Raw genomic sequence first — 16,318 nt, 5'->3', positions numbered from 1 at the left:
ACACCAAAAATATATTATTTAAAAACAAAATCGGAAGTTTTCTCAGTCAGCCTAGAGTGCACACAACTTCTTCTTTCTTAAAAGTACACTAACAAGAAAATTATGGTGAGCTTCAATTTTTTTTTCACATCATGCAACTTCATTTGCTTTTCCATCAGATCGTGTTATCAAATATAAACCAAACAGCCAATGTCTGTTGCAAGCTAATACATTTTGAACTAATGGTACAGTATGCACTTGAATTTACCTAAAATCTACATATCCTGCAGATTCAAGAAATCATGTTTAAACATTCTCAAAGGAAAAATTTCAATCGTGTGCAAATTTTCAAACACCAGTCTCACCTCTCTGTTAAGTACTGGCTAAATAATTTTGATACATATAATGTATTTTCTATAGGTATTCCACACAATTCTGAAGTTACTACCATATTGAAGGAACGGCTACACTTTTTTTCTGGTAACCAATGGCTGGTTTTGCAGTACTTATAATAATGTGAACCAGAAAAAATTATGTAGAACCAGTCACTGGAAATATTAGTAAAAATACCAAGTTGCTGTACAAGTCAACCACTGCTACATTCCTTTTTCCTTTGCTCTTTTCTTTAATTTGTACCAGATTCTTCACTATTTTTTAGAATAATGGCCGTTCTTTGCCTGGCTTACTGGGAGAGTATTCAGCCATAAACAAGATTATTCATTACTCCCTGCTAGTTCTGATGCTAAAAAAACTTCCAGACAAGAAACAGAATAATAATAGAACAATCTTCAAACCACAAATTCCAAATAATAAGAACAAACATTTTGTTAATAGTCCACAGATGACACCTATTTCTGCAAACTTTGGTTCACAAAACACAAATAGCAAAAACACTAGTCAGTTTACAAGGATTTCTAGAAACGTAACTTGTCATACAAATGACAAGTTATATGAAGTAACTCGCACAAAATGTGACTAGTCCATCTCCAAAGATAACATGGCTGACTTACTAAATACTTATAGATCACAAGTAACAGAAGCTGCTTCCCTAATTTACACAAAAGATTTCAGATAGCCACTTTGACCAATAGTTAAAAAGTGAAGTTCTTTAGCAGTCTTTAGATAGTCCAGGCAGGAAAGTATAAGATTTGCTTCTTTCCAAAATATGCTTTTGATAGAAACCTACATATCATGCAGTCTGTGAAGTAAATGGACTGAGTTTGTGTCACTTCCTCACAAATGTTTTTGCAACATTCTTGTGTGTGTCATTATTTAACCTGGGCTTGACTCTTACCAAATGCCCGGATTAGGATGCAACCAGTCCTATATTTCAGCTGGGAGGCGGCAGGCCTGGAAGTCTGCTCACAGCTGTTATTGCCAACTCCCAGCTGAAAACATGGCTCACTGTGTAAAGCACTTCTTCCATACAGTCCTCCTGTGTCACGCATAGGGCTACCAGATATTGGGATTTCTGCAGAAACGCCTTCTTTTTGGTAATGGAAATATTACCTTAGTGAATTTCAGGATTTTTTTACATTTTCTGAAACTATGGCAACCTAGTTGGATGAAGTGTTCAGTAGCCCTGACCAGGCTGCCATGGCATAAGTCTCAAAATTCTGGATGAGCTCACTGTGTATGTTCAGATGACCTGCTCAATGCCTCTACAGAAAGCACTAGACACAGTTGCTTTCAATATGCCACAGAGCACACACATGTAGGAGTCCAGTCAAAAATAAACAGCTCTTGAAAAACAGCAGCGCTTAGATCCTAACTGGTCAGAGGTAACCTGTTTAATGTATAAAGGAGGATGAGACGTCCTCGCACAGCCAACACTGGCCTGCTTAGAAAAGCAGGGTAGACAAGTAGGAAGACAACTCCCAGAGCAGGGAAGAGCATAGTGTGGAAGCTGCCAGCTGAAACTGTGGCTTCTCTCTGCTGGTTTCTGTAGGTTCTGCAGTGCTCAGTGTCACTGTATCCTGGGAGCTTCAGCTCTTCCTGAACACTGCCTCTTCTCCAGCATTCTGCTCCCACGTGATTCTGAGAATGGTAAGAAACAGCCAGAAAAAGCACCAGTGCTAAGGCCATGCAGTTTGCCTGTTGGCATGGTCCACAAATTAAAATTACAGCATGTATTTATACGGGGCAACGTTAATGTAACTCATATATTGGCAGATCTAGGGTCTCTCACAGGAACTTCCTTACATAAAGCAGCTTGCCGAAATTATTTTTCATTCTAGTCCAGTTTCCTTGGATAGTTTTCTCATAAGAGAAGTAAAAAAACCTGCAGATTAATGATACACGATGTAATGCTTTTGCATCACTCCAGTTTGGTCCTAAGATTTAAGATGGCAGGGAAATAACCAACAAATAAGCATCATGCGAACAGCTCTGTTCACTAGTTCTTGGGGTGCAGTCAATTCTCCTTATGAAACTTAGACAATGACTTTGAAAACTCAAGTCTGTCATGGCAAATTTGATAAAATACAAGATTCAGATCCTGGAAGTGGGTCCCTTCATGCAGATGTTTATGGCCACACTGCACTGCTGCTTGAAGGCCACCTCCTGCAGGTAAGCCGCACAAACCCAAAAGACAATCCTTTCAAAAGAAGCCTGTGTTCATGAGGGCAAGTCTGCATTTTTCAGATGAAGCTCTCCTGAGTTTCAGACCACAACCAAAAAGCAAGTCTCCACTGTGCTACTTTTCCACTGATAGAGAACCAACTGCAGGGGATCACTCTTGTTACTAAATGTTACAGCACACAGCTCAACAGCACGTCCTTGATTCAAAGGAGTTCAGAGAGACATGCAACTGACACTGTCACTAACAGACTATGCAAGTGTAGCCAGAGGAACAGTGTTTAAAAGTGCTGGGATTTCTGGAATGGCAAAAGAGAATTCTTCAAAAATCCCTTTTTAGAAGACAGAATTGTGCAAGACGGGGACCTCACTATCCTAGTATCTTTCAAGATTTCAGTTAATCATTTAGCTCCAGCATAAGTTCCTGGTTTTCAAAATTAAAGAAGGTAAAGGACAAGACAAACAAACAAACAAAAAACCCCAGGTACTGTAACAACTCAAGACCTGGAATAACTTATAACTTGCAATATTTAAAATTGTAGAGCCAAATTCTGGTCTTCATTACTGTGCTATGACTGAAATACATCCATTCACTCAATACACACGTATAGATAAGAACATTTGGTCCAGTGCATCTCATACTAAATATAACTGCTAAGCCATAATCTTCCTTTGCTTTCCCTTTAGCTTTCTTCCGTAGGAACTAAGTAGGAATCTTAGGGAAAAAAAAAAAAGTCAGACTGACAGAAATAGAAAATATTCTAAGATACTTTAAATACTACTAAAATATGTATAAAAGCCTGTTAACTAAATAGAAGAAAGAATTAAAACCTTCTGTCAGCATATCTCTGCTGGAAATTAAAAGGACTCAGCAGAGATAAGTAGTTGTAAACTGGATGCTAGATCACACTTTTACACTCCCAGGTCAGGAAAGAATATCAGGAGTGAATTACATGAGGGAAACTTCCCATGTTTTCTGTTTTTGTTTTTGAGAGGAGAAAAATGCATATAAAAACTGACTTCCAACTTCAGTTAGCATTTTCGAGCCTAGATTTCCTATATATAAAACGATACATTTATTTTAAAGGTTATGACAACGCATTCTATTCAATGAATTAAAAGCCACATCTTTTAAAAATATAATGCAATTATAGATTGAAAAAGTACCTCTGTAAAAATCTAGACTGTGTTTTGATCCTATATTCACAGTTAAAAATATCATAGCTTTCATTTAATTCCACATCTCTACATTGAAATAAATTCCATGATATATAATTCTTATTAATACTGATATTGACATAACACATATGGATCAAATTCTGATGCCTTTTTATTGCATTATACTTAACAACTAGTACCATTGTTCAACGTGATTTCTTCTGGATGTAAGTAGAAGGTGGTAAAAACAGAAGATTAATTTCTGATACGTTATAATGCCATAAATATAAACAGCACTTATACAAGATCAGAGGACTTGCTTCTTTCACTTTAACTTCCTGATACACTTGAGCTGGAGTCTATTACAAAATACGGCTCCTTTCTCTTTATGGAGGAGGTTCCCAAGTACCATAACAACACAGGTTGTGTTATCAGAGAAACGAGGGACAGAGAAACTGTACAACAATACAGAAACTGAAGTCCTTTGGACACACCGTCTGTGCTGATGACTTATCCAATATGGATGACTTCTGTTTTCAATAAAAATGCTTAGCATTTGCACGTCTCTCTACGGGAATGCTTCTTGCAGTGACCACATAACCTTAGGTAAAAGGTTATTCATTAGAAGACAGGGACAAGTTGTATCAGATGCAAGAAAATTTGCATTGGAATGCTCAGGTCTGGTTTATAACATTTGATTTAAATGCAAGGGCAGATGGTAATCAAATGAATGATGTTTAATAATTTCTTCTTAGTTTATAAAATATGTATCTTGTCTGTAACTGACATCATGGCAAACTTACTATCTTAGTGATAGGTAACAAAATTTCTTGTTTGTGCTTCAGCAGCCACCATTAAAATTCTGCATTGTGATAAAACCCATCTGACCCTGCAAAGGCAAACTGTGCAGAACACAAAAAAGATGGATCAACAGTGCATCTAATGGTAGCAATGTCAGCTTTGGAATTACATCAGCAACAATCATTTTGCAGAAAAGGGTAAAATCTATCTACATAAATCATCTTTCTAGCCACAATCACATTGTAAGGTTAATTATTTTAATTACTTTGTATTTATGAAATATTTTTATTTATAACAGATGCTTTTTTACAATTTTCTAGCTACTGACCAACTGCAGCGATTATCCAAAACCAAAATAAGTTCTCCATATAGGCTTACTCAGATCACAAAGGTTTACTCAAATCCATCTGGTGAGTGACATTAATGTAAATGCTAGGTATGTAAATGTTAGGCCATTAACACACATTGAAAATAGAGCTGTATTCTTTCATGTACGTATAATGTTCTGTCCCATATCACTCTAAGCAGCTAATGTGTATGTGTCAATATATTTATGCTTAAGCATATGAAACACTTGAGCTCCTGTTTCTTAGCATACATATCAGCTTCCACTTACAGTATCTTACTAGTAATTTAAGTCTGTTTCTGCATAAATCAATTGACAAATTCCACAGCTGCTTCATTTCATTGATAGAAAATTACCTGGACACTCTGTTACAAGAATACTTTCAACATACTTGTGAGTGTTTCCTCAGAAATCCTTTTTGACCTACACAGGCTAATCGGTTATCAGAGTTTTCTAACCATCCTTTCCTACATGAAGCTGTATTGAAGAGCAATTTATAGGTCAATTCCATGACTGGCCACAATTCCTCACTACTGTGGATCTCACTCATTACTTCATGTCTTACTCAGATCTTAAGAGGTCAAACATCTAGAGTGATCCTATCACCGATGCACGCAGCAGTCCTCAGTAGACTTGGAATACATGCAGATTAAAAAGATAATTTAACTGATAGTTCTTTTGAGTGAATTTGATTATTCCTTAAGGGATATCAAAGAAGTCAGAATGGATAACTGTTCTTACCTAGAAGGTCCCACACCTTGAGTTCTATTCTACACAAAACATGCTGCAAGCCACTTGGAAGTTGCAGTGAGAAATTAATATAGCCCTGAACCTTTTTAGATAGGCTATACCGAACTTGACATTTCTCTCTTTCTATGAACTGTACAGCAAAGCATTTTTATCTGCAGTTAAAGGTGCTAGTGACTAAGGACCAAAGAGCTCAAGACAGAATTTTACTGAAGATAGGGTATACAGAGGAAACAATCATCTGTGTTTTCAGAAGGAAGGGCTTAGCTGACAGGCCTCAAAGTGAAACTCGCCAGGACTGACAGGAAAGTGATTGTGGGGGCAACTTCTGGCTACAAAATTCATTCCCATAAGAAATTGCTCAGGGGATGGATGACTCATTTAGATGAAAATATTTTTATTTCTGTTCAAATGCCTAATAAAGCATAGAGCTGAAATCCTATTATATTTAGAATTTGGTCTCGTAACTCCTGGATCTTAGTCTCTTAATTTTATGAGACAGCTCAGGCACAGTGACCCTTCCCTATTTAAAGGTTATGTTCACTGACATAATTTACAAAATGCTCCCAGGCTGCATGCTGATGGGCATACTCTAAATGCAAATAATAACAAAACTCAAGGGAAAAAAAAGAGGAGCCAGTATTGTTTACTTTACAGATACACCTGAACAAACTCAGTGTGCACCTGTTTGCTACACTGTTAACTTTGGTAACTGTGGCTTTTTCTTTTTGAGATATAATAAACAGTATTTTATAATAAACAAATTCTTGAGTTCGCATAATTCTTCAGTAATGCCCTTCTTTTGCTTAATGTGAAAGTGCAAATTTATCAGTGATGGCTCCACAAATAGCCTGTAAGATTTAGTCAATAACTTGCAATGGGCGAGATACAATCTTGGAGCAGAAAAGAGCTTAATTTGCCCCAGTAAAAAGAATTATCTGAGAAGCTGAGGAAGACTAATGTTTCTAAGCTACTACTATTTACTTCACACTTTTCCATGAAAATATGTTTCATTCTGCCAGTTATCTGTTCCAATGGAATCACCGCAAAACTAAAACTTAAGTGTTGAAACATTAATCTTCAATTCTAAATGGAGTGTTTTTTAAAGTTTAGTCCAATTTTATTTCACTGTGACAGATCATTTAAAGAGTAGAAGCTATTATAGCCTGGAAGGCTAAAATATGCATATTTGGGGGGTACTGATGAAGGGATTCATTATATTTGAGGACAAGACTTCCAAATTAGGCTACCTGTGGTCAGATTTCTGTGTATGTATTTAGGAACTTAAATAGAAGGTACTGGCTGCTCCACAGTTTTTCAAAACTATGCTACCTATTAAAGGCATAATAGCCTACAGTTATTTAGTTTATTTACTGTTCTTAAAATTTTGAATCTTCCTAACTGTAAGTGTTCATTCTAAGGACTGTCTGTGTATTCTATAGGTGGGTAAAGATAAAAACTACTACAATGAAGGTTTCTAACTGACTGACTAACTCATTAGACAATCCAAGGCTTAATGAATCTAAGAGATGAAAATATTTTCATGAACAAGAAGAACTCGTATGAAGGGGTAGCCTGTCTTCAGATAATACTGTTGACCTCTCAGAAGAGTGCAGTCAGGTCAGAAAAAGGGAGAAATGTTTTTCTTTTAAAAACGGTCTTAAATACAGATTGTGTCAAATTTCTTCTACATATGTTTATTTTAGCTACCATATGTCAAGCTGCTTCGGCAGTTCTACTGTGCAACCTGATAACTTTTCCTTGCATTCCTTCTCCCAGATCATTAGTCCAATTTCTGATTCTATCAACAATTAGCAAGCAGTTTAGTTTACCAGCTAGACCTGAGTTTGCCAGAGCAGAAAGGGTAACAAACACTGCCACTTTGCCAAGCTATCAATAAGGAATTCTTTACTAGCAGTGTTAGAATTTGTTAGTTTGTTAACCTTTAGGATACAAGACCCACCCATTAGCAGAAATCTGTATTGTTTTTAATGAGGTGGGAATATTTTTGGTCTTACTTTTACTTTTATACACTTCGATTTATGGTGGGCAGGTATGATGGATATATTTTAAAAACAGAAATACATTAAAGTTATTATTATTATCTGTACTTATTTACTGTGTTCTTCACCTGTTAAGCATTAACACAGGAGTAAACATCCAAGAGCAGGAATTCAAAAGCGTGTCATGTACAAAACGCCTCACTGAGCTTCCCAGTTCCTAGAAAGAAAGGACCCCGTTGCCTTCCCACTGCAGGCTCTAGTCCGTATCCCCTGCAATGATTCCTTGCAGTTCTGCTGAAGGTGTCTAAGCACCGGAAAAGGATCAGCCACTCTTCTGCCCTTAGCATTTCCTACAGGCTAGCTCTGGGCAGATCTGCACGTCCTCAGAAGCTTTTGGGACAGGCAGTCTGAGCATCGCCGGCCTCCCAGCCCTCTGCTGAGAGCCCAGTCATGTCACAGAAGACGGTTCCAGGAGGAAGCATCAACCGCATCGGTTCTGCAGTTTCCTTTGAGAAGGTTCCAATAGTTTTGATATATATTAACCAAAGGATTTTACAGAACTGGGTAATATGAACTTTCTTTTTTTGTGGGCTGCAAAACTGAGTTACAGAGCATCTTCCATCTTGAAAGGTGAATTATAAAATATTATTTAAAAAAATGAAGATCCTGATCCTGCTATGAAAAATGGCACTGACAAAAATGAAACCACTTTAGCTGCCTAAAGTAATTACATAGTGCTCCTGAAAATCAAGCTTGCTTTCTTTTTCTTTCCTAGGTACCTAAATATAAATTTATGAGATTAATTGAATATATATTGCCCATGTATATACTTCTAGAAACATACTTCAGGGTTGTTTTACCTGTTAAAAATTTTCCTACATGTCAGCTTTTAGATGAATTATGTAATTGGGATCTTCGCTGGTGACATTTTTAGAAGAAGGTGTTAGTGGAGTGCTTTCATTTTTAATGATTACAAGAACTAGAGATTATCCAGATGCATACAGGAATGCTTTAAATGGCCTATGGCTGACTATTTCATCAACAGAGGGTTTGTGTGAAACTGCTTAGAATTGGCTATTTCTGCTTCCACACCAGTTATTTGGAAAAATTTCATTGACTTTCTATGTTGCAAAATCTACTAAATATATAATATGTTTTTCAAAGACAATGAAGACAGCCTATCCATACATGGGACACATTTTTAATATACTCACCAACTACTAACTGTATCTCTTTTTAAAGACCGATCTCTAATACCCATACAGTAAAAAGAAAAACAAGCACCAAAACCCACTTAAATCCCATATTGAAACCAGTGGAAAACCTGCCTATATACAACTACACACTCAGATCTTTAATAAGGTTCACTTGCATGCTTATTTATTTACTAGAAATATTCATCAAAATACAAGAATTATTCTTTCTGGTTTTTGTTATGTTGCACAATTCTGGAGTGTAACATAGATTTTGAGACTGACATTTCATATTTGCTTTATATATCTCACAACAGACCATAACTTTTTTATTACTTAAAACCTTCGAGACTAGATAGGTTGTGCTTTTATCACATTGACAACAATCAAGCACTGAAGACTTGATCCTGATTCCATAAAATATTTCACTTGTTACCCACAAAAGATTGGGCTAATTAATAATTTGATGAAGACCTGTATTGATCCATCAGTTCACAATATTTTAATATCTGCCTCAATACTTCTGTGGAGTTATTCCTGTTTAACACCAGAGCAGATTATATCAGAACTGCAGCCCAAGCATCTAACTATGTTAAGGCCTCTGCTAAGGATTTAAAAAGTTCTTTTTGTAGAGGCAGTGAAAATAGTACTTCCAACTGTGAAAATCAGCAAAACAAGTATTAAATTCTTGGAATATCCTGTTTCTATTACCATATCAAGAAAAGACACAGTCTTAAAAATGGTCACTTCTACCGGAAGAGACAAGGTGTTCTCTCAACACAAAAGAAATTGAGCCCATTTAAAAGCTTTGTCCATCAAGGTATTTATTCAGAAATAATTGCAATAGACTTCAAAAATATCGTCTAATAAATGGGAGTTTTCAGCTATAAGCATAGAAAAAAACCCCAAACTAGCTAAGGACAAGATTCACAAATGGTGTCATTTAAAGTAATCCTATTTAATTTGATTTAGAAACAACTACATGATTTTTTAAATCATACAACTAAAACCTTCACCATACTTTCACTGATGTCAAAGGTATTATCCACCTTTTGAGAGCAACACAAGGAAATCAGACCCAATTCTGTATCCTACTGATATTAGCAGGAATTCTACTTAAGCAGACAGCAAGATTGTAAAACCTTGAATTGTATTGTTTAATAAACCATGAATGTTTGATAACTTATCAGATTACTATGAGTAGATACACAGGTAAGGGACAAAGTAGGTAAAATTTAGACTACAGTAATAGTTTAACAATGTGACCATAATTTGCCTCATTACTAAGTTAATTTTTATTATAGGCAAAGCTCAGCTGTCAGTGACATTATTCATAGCAGGATCAGGAGCTTCATTTTCTTAAATCGTATTTTATAACACAGCTTTCAATTTGCTTTGCAGCCAACACTTTGCTTCCATAATATCAGCTCTGCCAAATAGCTTCTATTTCACATACTGTATGCATTAACACTTTGACGTACAGTGAAGTCCCAGACCTAGAATTTACAAAGGTTTTTACAACCCCTTATGCGTGATAATGTGCTAAAAAGAATTTAAGTTCTGCCAGATTCTACTACTATTGTAATAACAGGGTCAACAATTAATCCTTACATTTATAGTCTGTAAACCTGGTATTTAATACTGAGTAGTACAGTTATAAGCCCTCACAACAGGCACGTGTGTTCACCTAATTCCTTTTCAGCCACTGCTCTCTATTGTGTCCATCCAGAGGGCAAATCTTTATCACTGCATGAGATTTCACATTCTTAGAACGTTAGAGATTTCTCCCAAACTCTGCTTAATCTATTCCACCGCCACCCCCCCATTATCAACAAATACTCAGAACAATGATAAATTAACCAATACTGGCAGGATTTCTTCTGAAAAGAAGTAGAGAGCTCTACAGAGAAAAGAAAATCCGCTTCTTAATCTTGCTGGTAGATGGAAACCCTACTGTTCCCCACTGTACAAAACAAATCCAGGAGAGACATAATTACTCCAGTGTGTTTTAGGTATAACTTCACTTCAGCAGTAATGTCATAGCTCTTTTATTATGTTCCAACCTTGTTAGAACTAAGGGCCATGTTTGGAGAAGAATAAACAACTTTGGGCAATGCAATTGCAAAACTGAGTATACATATATTTTTTTAAAATTTTTTTTAGTAATCAGAAAATACCATAGCACCAGGAAAGGTTTTACATCAAAGGCTATTTTTCTAGTGACATTCCAACAATAGGTGCTAGGCACAGAGAGGTATTCTATATGTACTTGCATACAGTTACATTTGTTAAGATATAGGCAAAACAGAAGCTGAGAAACATCTTTTCTACAGAGCTAGTAAAAAGACAGTTTCCTGCAGTCTGAACCTTTCTGGGACCTTTGTGAAGTCTCCTTCTAAATTAAATGCAAAGATTCACACTCTAGAGAATCTATAACACATACCAGTCATTTTTCTGCATCATATGTCTGTTGCTGAAGTTGAGATAATTATTTTACCTTAGAAACAAATAAAAAAAAAATCTAAATTATATAGCAAAACAGACATACACATGCAGGTCTGGGAAGACTGGACCATTTCACCTGCTGATCCTTGGGACTCAGAAAATCTCCAGCTAGGACCACTAGGATCATGGAATTATTCGGGTGGGAAGGGACCTTAAAGATCACCTAGTTCCAAGCCCCCTGCTGTGGGCAGGGGCACCTTCCACTAGACCAGGTTGCTCAAAGCCCCATCCAGCCTGGCCTGGAACACTCCCAGGGATGGGGCATCCGCAGCTTCTCTGGGCAGCCTGTCCCAGTGCCTCACCATCCTCATGGTGAAGAATCACTTTTGCTCAGTTTGTGAATATTTATCCGAGAAATTCCTGTGCAACCTCTGTTTCTGAAGGTTAATGGCATTTTGTTAAACTAATATTAACACACAAGACTATTTTGCTGTAAAATAAGGAATGAAAATGTTTATATTATTTTTCAACCTTAAAAGTGAATTGATCGGTTAAAGTCAAAAGTGCTTTACACCACTAACAGTTCTGAGAAGAGATTCATACTTCTCTAGTTTAAACCACCTTTTTTGTACAGGTTCAGACTAGCCAGATATATTAAACAGTTTTCAGTCATGAATCAGATCCATATCTTCCCAATGTAACTTACTAAGCAATTACAAATAAGTGACAGTGTTAAGGGTGCATCCACAAAGAAAACTCTCCTTTTGCCATTAGTAGTGGGCCTAGTTCTGCATTCCTTCTGCACCTATAACTCCCACTGGTTTCCAAGCCTGTGTGGGGAAGCACAAGGAGCCTTTTTATTTCCTAAGATGACTGTAAATGTATCTATTCTATATTAGAAACAAATCTGCTTGTCACACAGAAAGTCCAAAGTGTATTTTCTACATAGAGCTTCATAGCCTTATTTTCAGTAAAGATTCTTAAATCTTTTTTAACTCAGACTAAGAGCTGAATTTCAATTTGATTGAAAACACTTATAAATAATAAAAGGACCAATTTTTCATTTCTCACCCATGAAATTTAAATCAGCATCACAATAGTGCATTGATGCCAGGCCCTTCCAAAAAAATTTATAGTGTTGAAGCCATGCCATTTTGACTAAATGAGTTTATTCATTCCAAACATATTACCAACAGATTTAGTATTAAAGGTGAGAAAGGGGAAAGGAAATCAAAGGATGTCTTTTAAAATACTGAATTTTGTTTACTTTAGCCAAGTTATAAAGCAAAAATATTTTCTAAAAAGAGCTGCTTAAGAGCTGGTGGGCACTGAGCTGACCAAATACGAGTCACTAGTTTCCCCATTCAGTTTCTTCTCACTTCTGTAACTTTTTCTGCCTAAAGAATAAAGAACTCAAGAGCCCAATCAGATCTTCACACCTCCTTTCTTGGTACTATGAAAGACACCTCATACTTCTCTTTCTTTTTTGTGTTAAATAAAGAAGCTTCAAAAAAAAGTCAGGAATTTTAGGAATCTTCTGAGGTTTCGCTACATGGAACAGATTCTGTTGTCTTAAAAAGAAGCCACTACTATATGATTAACACTTTATATGAATGCACAACGTAATTTTCTTTACATGGGGGTAGTTTATGAAAAGACAACTGAAGAATATAGGATTTAATTTAACAGAGTTTATCAAGGCAATGATTCATATTTCACCCAGTATTTTCATTTAGTCATGTTGTTTACCTGCTGTAGTATGCTATTTTATTTTATTTTTATTCCTCAGTATTTTCCCTCTCCTACTTTCAAACATGAATCATTATGTCCTATTTTAACTTTTAACTACGTTAAATAAGATTAGAACACATAAAAAACAGTTCAGAAATATCACCCTTGTGCTCCGTTAGGGAAATTAGGTCAAATCCTACTCCCTCTGCAGTCAATGGAAAAACTCTTACTGACTTCAATAACAGATCAAGAGCTAAACACACAGCTCCCTGCAGTTTCTAAGCAAATGGCATTCTGTATTTCAGAAAAGTTCAAGAACTATTTTCAGAATGCTTCCACAAACACAAGAATCCTGTAGATTTATCTTTCTGAAATGTCCTTTATACAGAAGACTGGATGAAAATATTTTGAATATAGCTTTTTGATTTTTAATAGAGTTACCAAAACCAAATTATTCTGCCTAATGTTGCTGAATATATTTCAGTAAGTACCAGATAACTTTGGTTGATTTTTTCCTGGGCTGCTTTGGTTTAGATTTTCTTCTAACTGTTCATTTGCATCCAACCCATTATGTAAAGATAATCTACATAAATGCCACTGAATTAAGGCAGTTCTACTGTGAATAGTCATGTGAAAAGTGGCATAAGAAACCTATCATGTCTTTGCGGACAGTATTGCTTCTTGAAGAAATTTAGTTTCGACATAGCAATGAAGAGCCGAATCCTTGAAGACCTGCGAGGTTAATTCACCCTGGGTGTAACTCCACTGGAGTTGAAAATTGCAGCAAGGGTGAAATCTGACCTCCTCCGAGCCCTGTCAGAAATGGGGCCAGCAGGGGGCAGAAGCCCTGATTGATCTGACACCGTCAAGACTGTGCCCAGGTATGAAGAGCTTGAATGGAAACTGATCACCGTACTGTGCTGCCTCCAGGGCGCCTGTTGATTCAGAAAGTGGGAATTCAGATCGGGAAACACCTCGTTAAAATAATAAATGCATAAAAATTAAACCTTTCTTTTCGGAGAGTTAAGCTCCTTCATGCATGTCGGATCCACAGAAAAATAAAAACCTCAGTCCCAGCCAGACTGGCCCCCAGATGCGCCTGTGGGCCCTGGTGGGAGAGAGGGATGGAGGAAGGGAGAGAGGAAGAGGCAGCATTTCCACCGCCGCTAGGAAAGGAAAGCGCTCCCGCCACCGCCTGTTACACACAGCAGCCCCGCCAATGTGCGAGCACATCTCAAGAAGCCGGAGCGCCCGCGGCGCCCAGATGGGACAGCGCGGCGGGCGGGCGACGGCTGAGCCGTGCACGGGAGCGCTGCGGAGGGGAGACGTGCGGGGACGAGAGAGGTGGTGCGAAGGGCGCAGCGATTCCTTCCTGCTGAAGCTGCCGCGCTGCTGCCTGGCTCTCGCTTCCACTGCAAGTCCCCCGCGGGCTGCATCCTACCCACCAGGGCCACGGACACCTAAGGGACCACTCGACTCACCCGGGGAGGCTGCAAAGGGGGAAGAGAGGCTGGGGATGGCGCCCGGCGGTGCCAGTGCCCGTATGGAGCCCAGGGACCGTGAGGCTGAGCCCCCCGAACCCCCCACCCCCCGCCGGGGCATCTGCGGGCCCGGCGCCGCACACACCACCTGCGGGGCGCCGCTGCCGCCGGGAGCTGCTCCTCACCGCCTGGCAAAGGGCCCCTTCAAATAGATTTTCTCCTCCCCTCGCGTCCTGGAAAACTTTTTGCCCACTGAAACCCTTTGCAAAGGGAAAAATAAAAACGCGAAGAATGGAGAAAACCAGTCACCAACTTTCCCTCTCCTCTCCCAGGAGAGGGCTGATACTTGTCGCTCCATTTCAGCCACAACTTTGTGAACTTCAGCAGAGTAATGACTCTGTACATTCAACAAAACTGAAAATCGTAGACGCACTCCACAAAACTGAGTTTAGTGCTGGAAGAGGAGAAATCACGCTGTTCAACAAGTATTTCTTTCATCTTCCCACCTCGCCAGTGCATCCCCTTTACTGCATTAAGACCACATCCGAAGTTAAACGCCGAGGCTGACCGGGAGCCATCCCTCCGCGGCACCTGGGGACGGACGTTCCCCGCCCGCGCTGCCAGGGGCTCCCTCCGGGTCTCCGCGCCCCGAGCCGGCCCCAAACCCCTTCGTGCCGCTCTGACAGGTTTCCTCCGAAACGTGGCCCCAGCCGTGCCCTGGGTCCTTCTCCCCGGGGGGAGGGGGAGAGGCGACTGGTCTCCCCGGCTTCCCTTTGCTTTCTTACCTCCTCTGACCTCTGCAGCACGGAGAAGGAAAGCGAAGGTGATGAGCACGGTTACAGCCGAGTCCCAGGGCCACCTTCTCCTTTTCCACTTTGTGGACCATCTCTGCATCTCCATGCTGGACACCCAGAAGTGTGAATTAAACCCGGGCGCCTTCAGCTTATACCAGCTCCGTCCTTTCCACTATATTCCCGGAGATGATTTCTCCTATAGAGCCATACGTGATTACCAAGAGCGGTTTTCTCTCTCTCACCCCCCTCCCTCTCTCTCTGCCCGGCCTTGCACAGGCCCGTCCTCCCTAGTGCCCTGCCCTCAGACTGAAGGAAGATGAGGGGCTTTAATCAAAATGCAAAGAGCGCCGCATCCCCCTAAAGGCTTCATCCCGTCAGAGGGCTGGGCGAGCGGCTCCCAGGGCCACCCCTGGAGCCCAACTGACAAGCCAGCCGCCGGGCGGAGGCCAATCGCGCGGCTCCCCCGGCCGCCCACAGCACCGCCCTCCGCCTCGGCGGCGGCACACCGGCCGCTCCGCGACCGCCAGCCGCCCGCGGCACCGCCGGCCCTCGGGACGGCGAAGAGCGACCCTCCCAAAGGCGCTTGAACGGGGAACGACCGCGCGGGAGCGACGCGGGGGCCGCCGCTGTGGTGTCGCGGCACCGCTGCCCCCTCCGTGCCGCCGCCGCCCCCCGCCCACCCCAGCCCCGCGCCGCGGGCCCCGCGCGCCCCGAGCATGCGCAGTGCCGGCCGCGGCTCCCCGCGGAGCGCAGGGGCGGGCGGCGCGAGACGGGGGTGCGTGAGGGGGCGGGGGCGGCAGTGGGGACAAGCCGAAAGGAGGGGGAAGGGGACGCCGGGTGGGCAGGGAGCGAGAGGGGGATGTTCGGGTGGAGAAACGTGCGTGAGAGGAACCGGGGCGCTAAGGTGGAGGCCCGCACCCCGAAACTGCCTGCTGGCGTTGGTGCGGCGGCAGGCCCGGCCCCGGGGACCCGCACACCCTCACACCCACTCCCAGGCGCCACTTGTGCCCACACGCCCGTGTGGACTCCCGGGGACTTCGCCTCAAGCGCGCTGTCAGAAAGG

The 16,318-nt window shown here is 40.5% G+C and overlaps 1 protein-coding gene across 1 annotated transcript in view; it reads right to left on the bottom strand.

Annotated features, from left to right (window-relative positions):
* The window catches only part of COL11A1 (collagen type XI alpha 1 chain), a 150,469-nt gene extending 134,868 nt beyond the window's left edge, over positions 1–15,601 (bottom strand). The window contains exon 1 of the mRNA XM_065655392.1: positions 15,247–15,601. Within this exon, the coding sequence (XP_065511464.1) occupies positions 15,247–15,361 (115 nt within the window). The 5' untranslated portion in view covers positions 15,362–15,601. The remainder of the gene's footprint in view (positions 1–15,246) is intronic.
* Between the last annotated feature and the right edge of the window lie 717 nt (positions 15,602–16,318).

Source organism: Caloenas nicobarica, chromosome Z, assembly GCF_036013445.1.
Source record: "Caloenas nicobarica isolate bCalNic1 chromosome Z, bCalNic1.hap1, whole genome shotgun sequence".
NCBI lineage: Eukaryota > Metazoa > Chordata > Aves > Columbiformes > Columbidae > Caloenas > Caloenas nicobarica.
The sequence above is the reverse complement of the archived record's forward strand: the minus strand, read 5'-3'. Positions and strand labels throughout refer to the sequence as shown.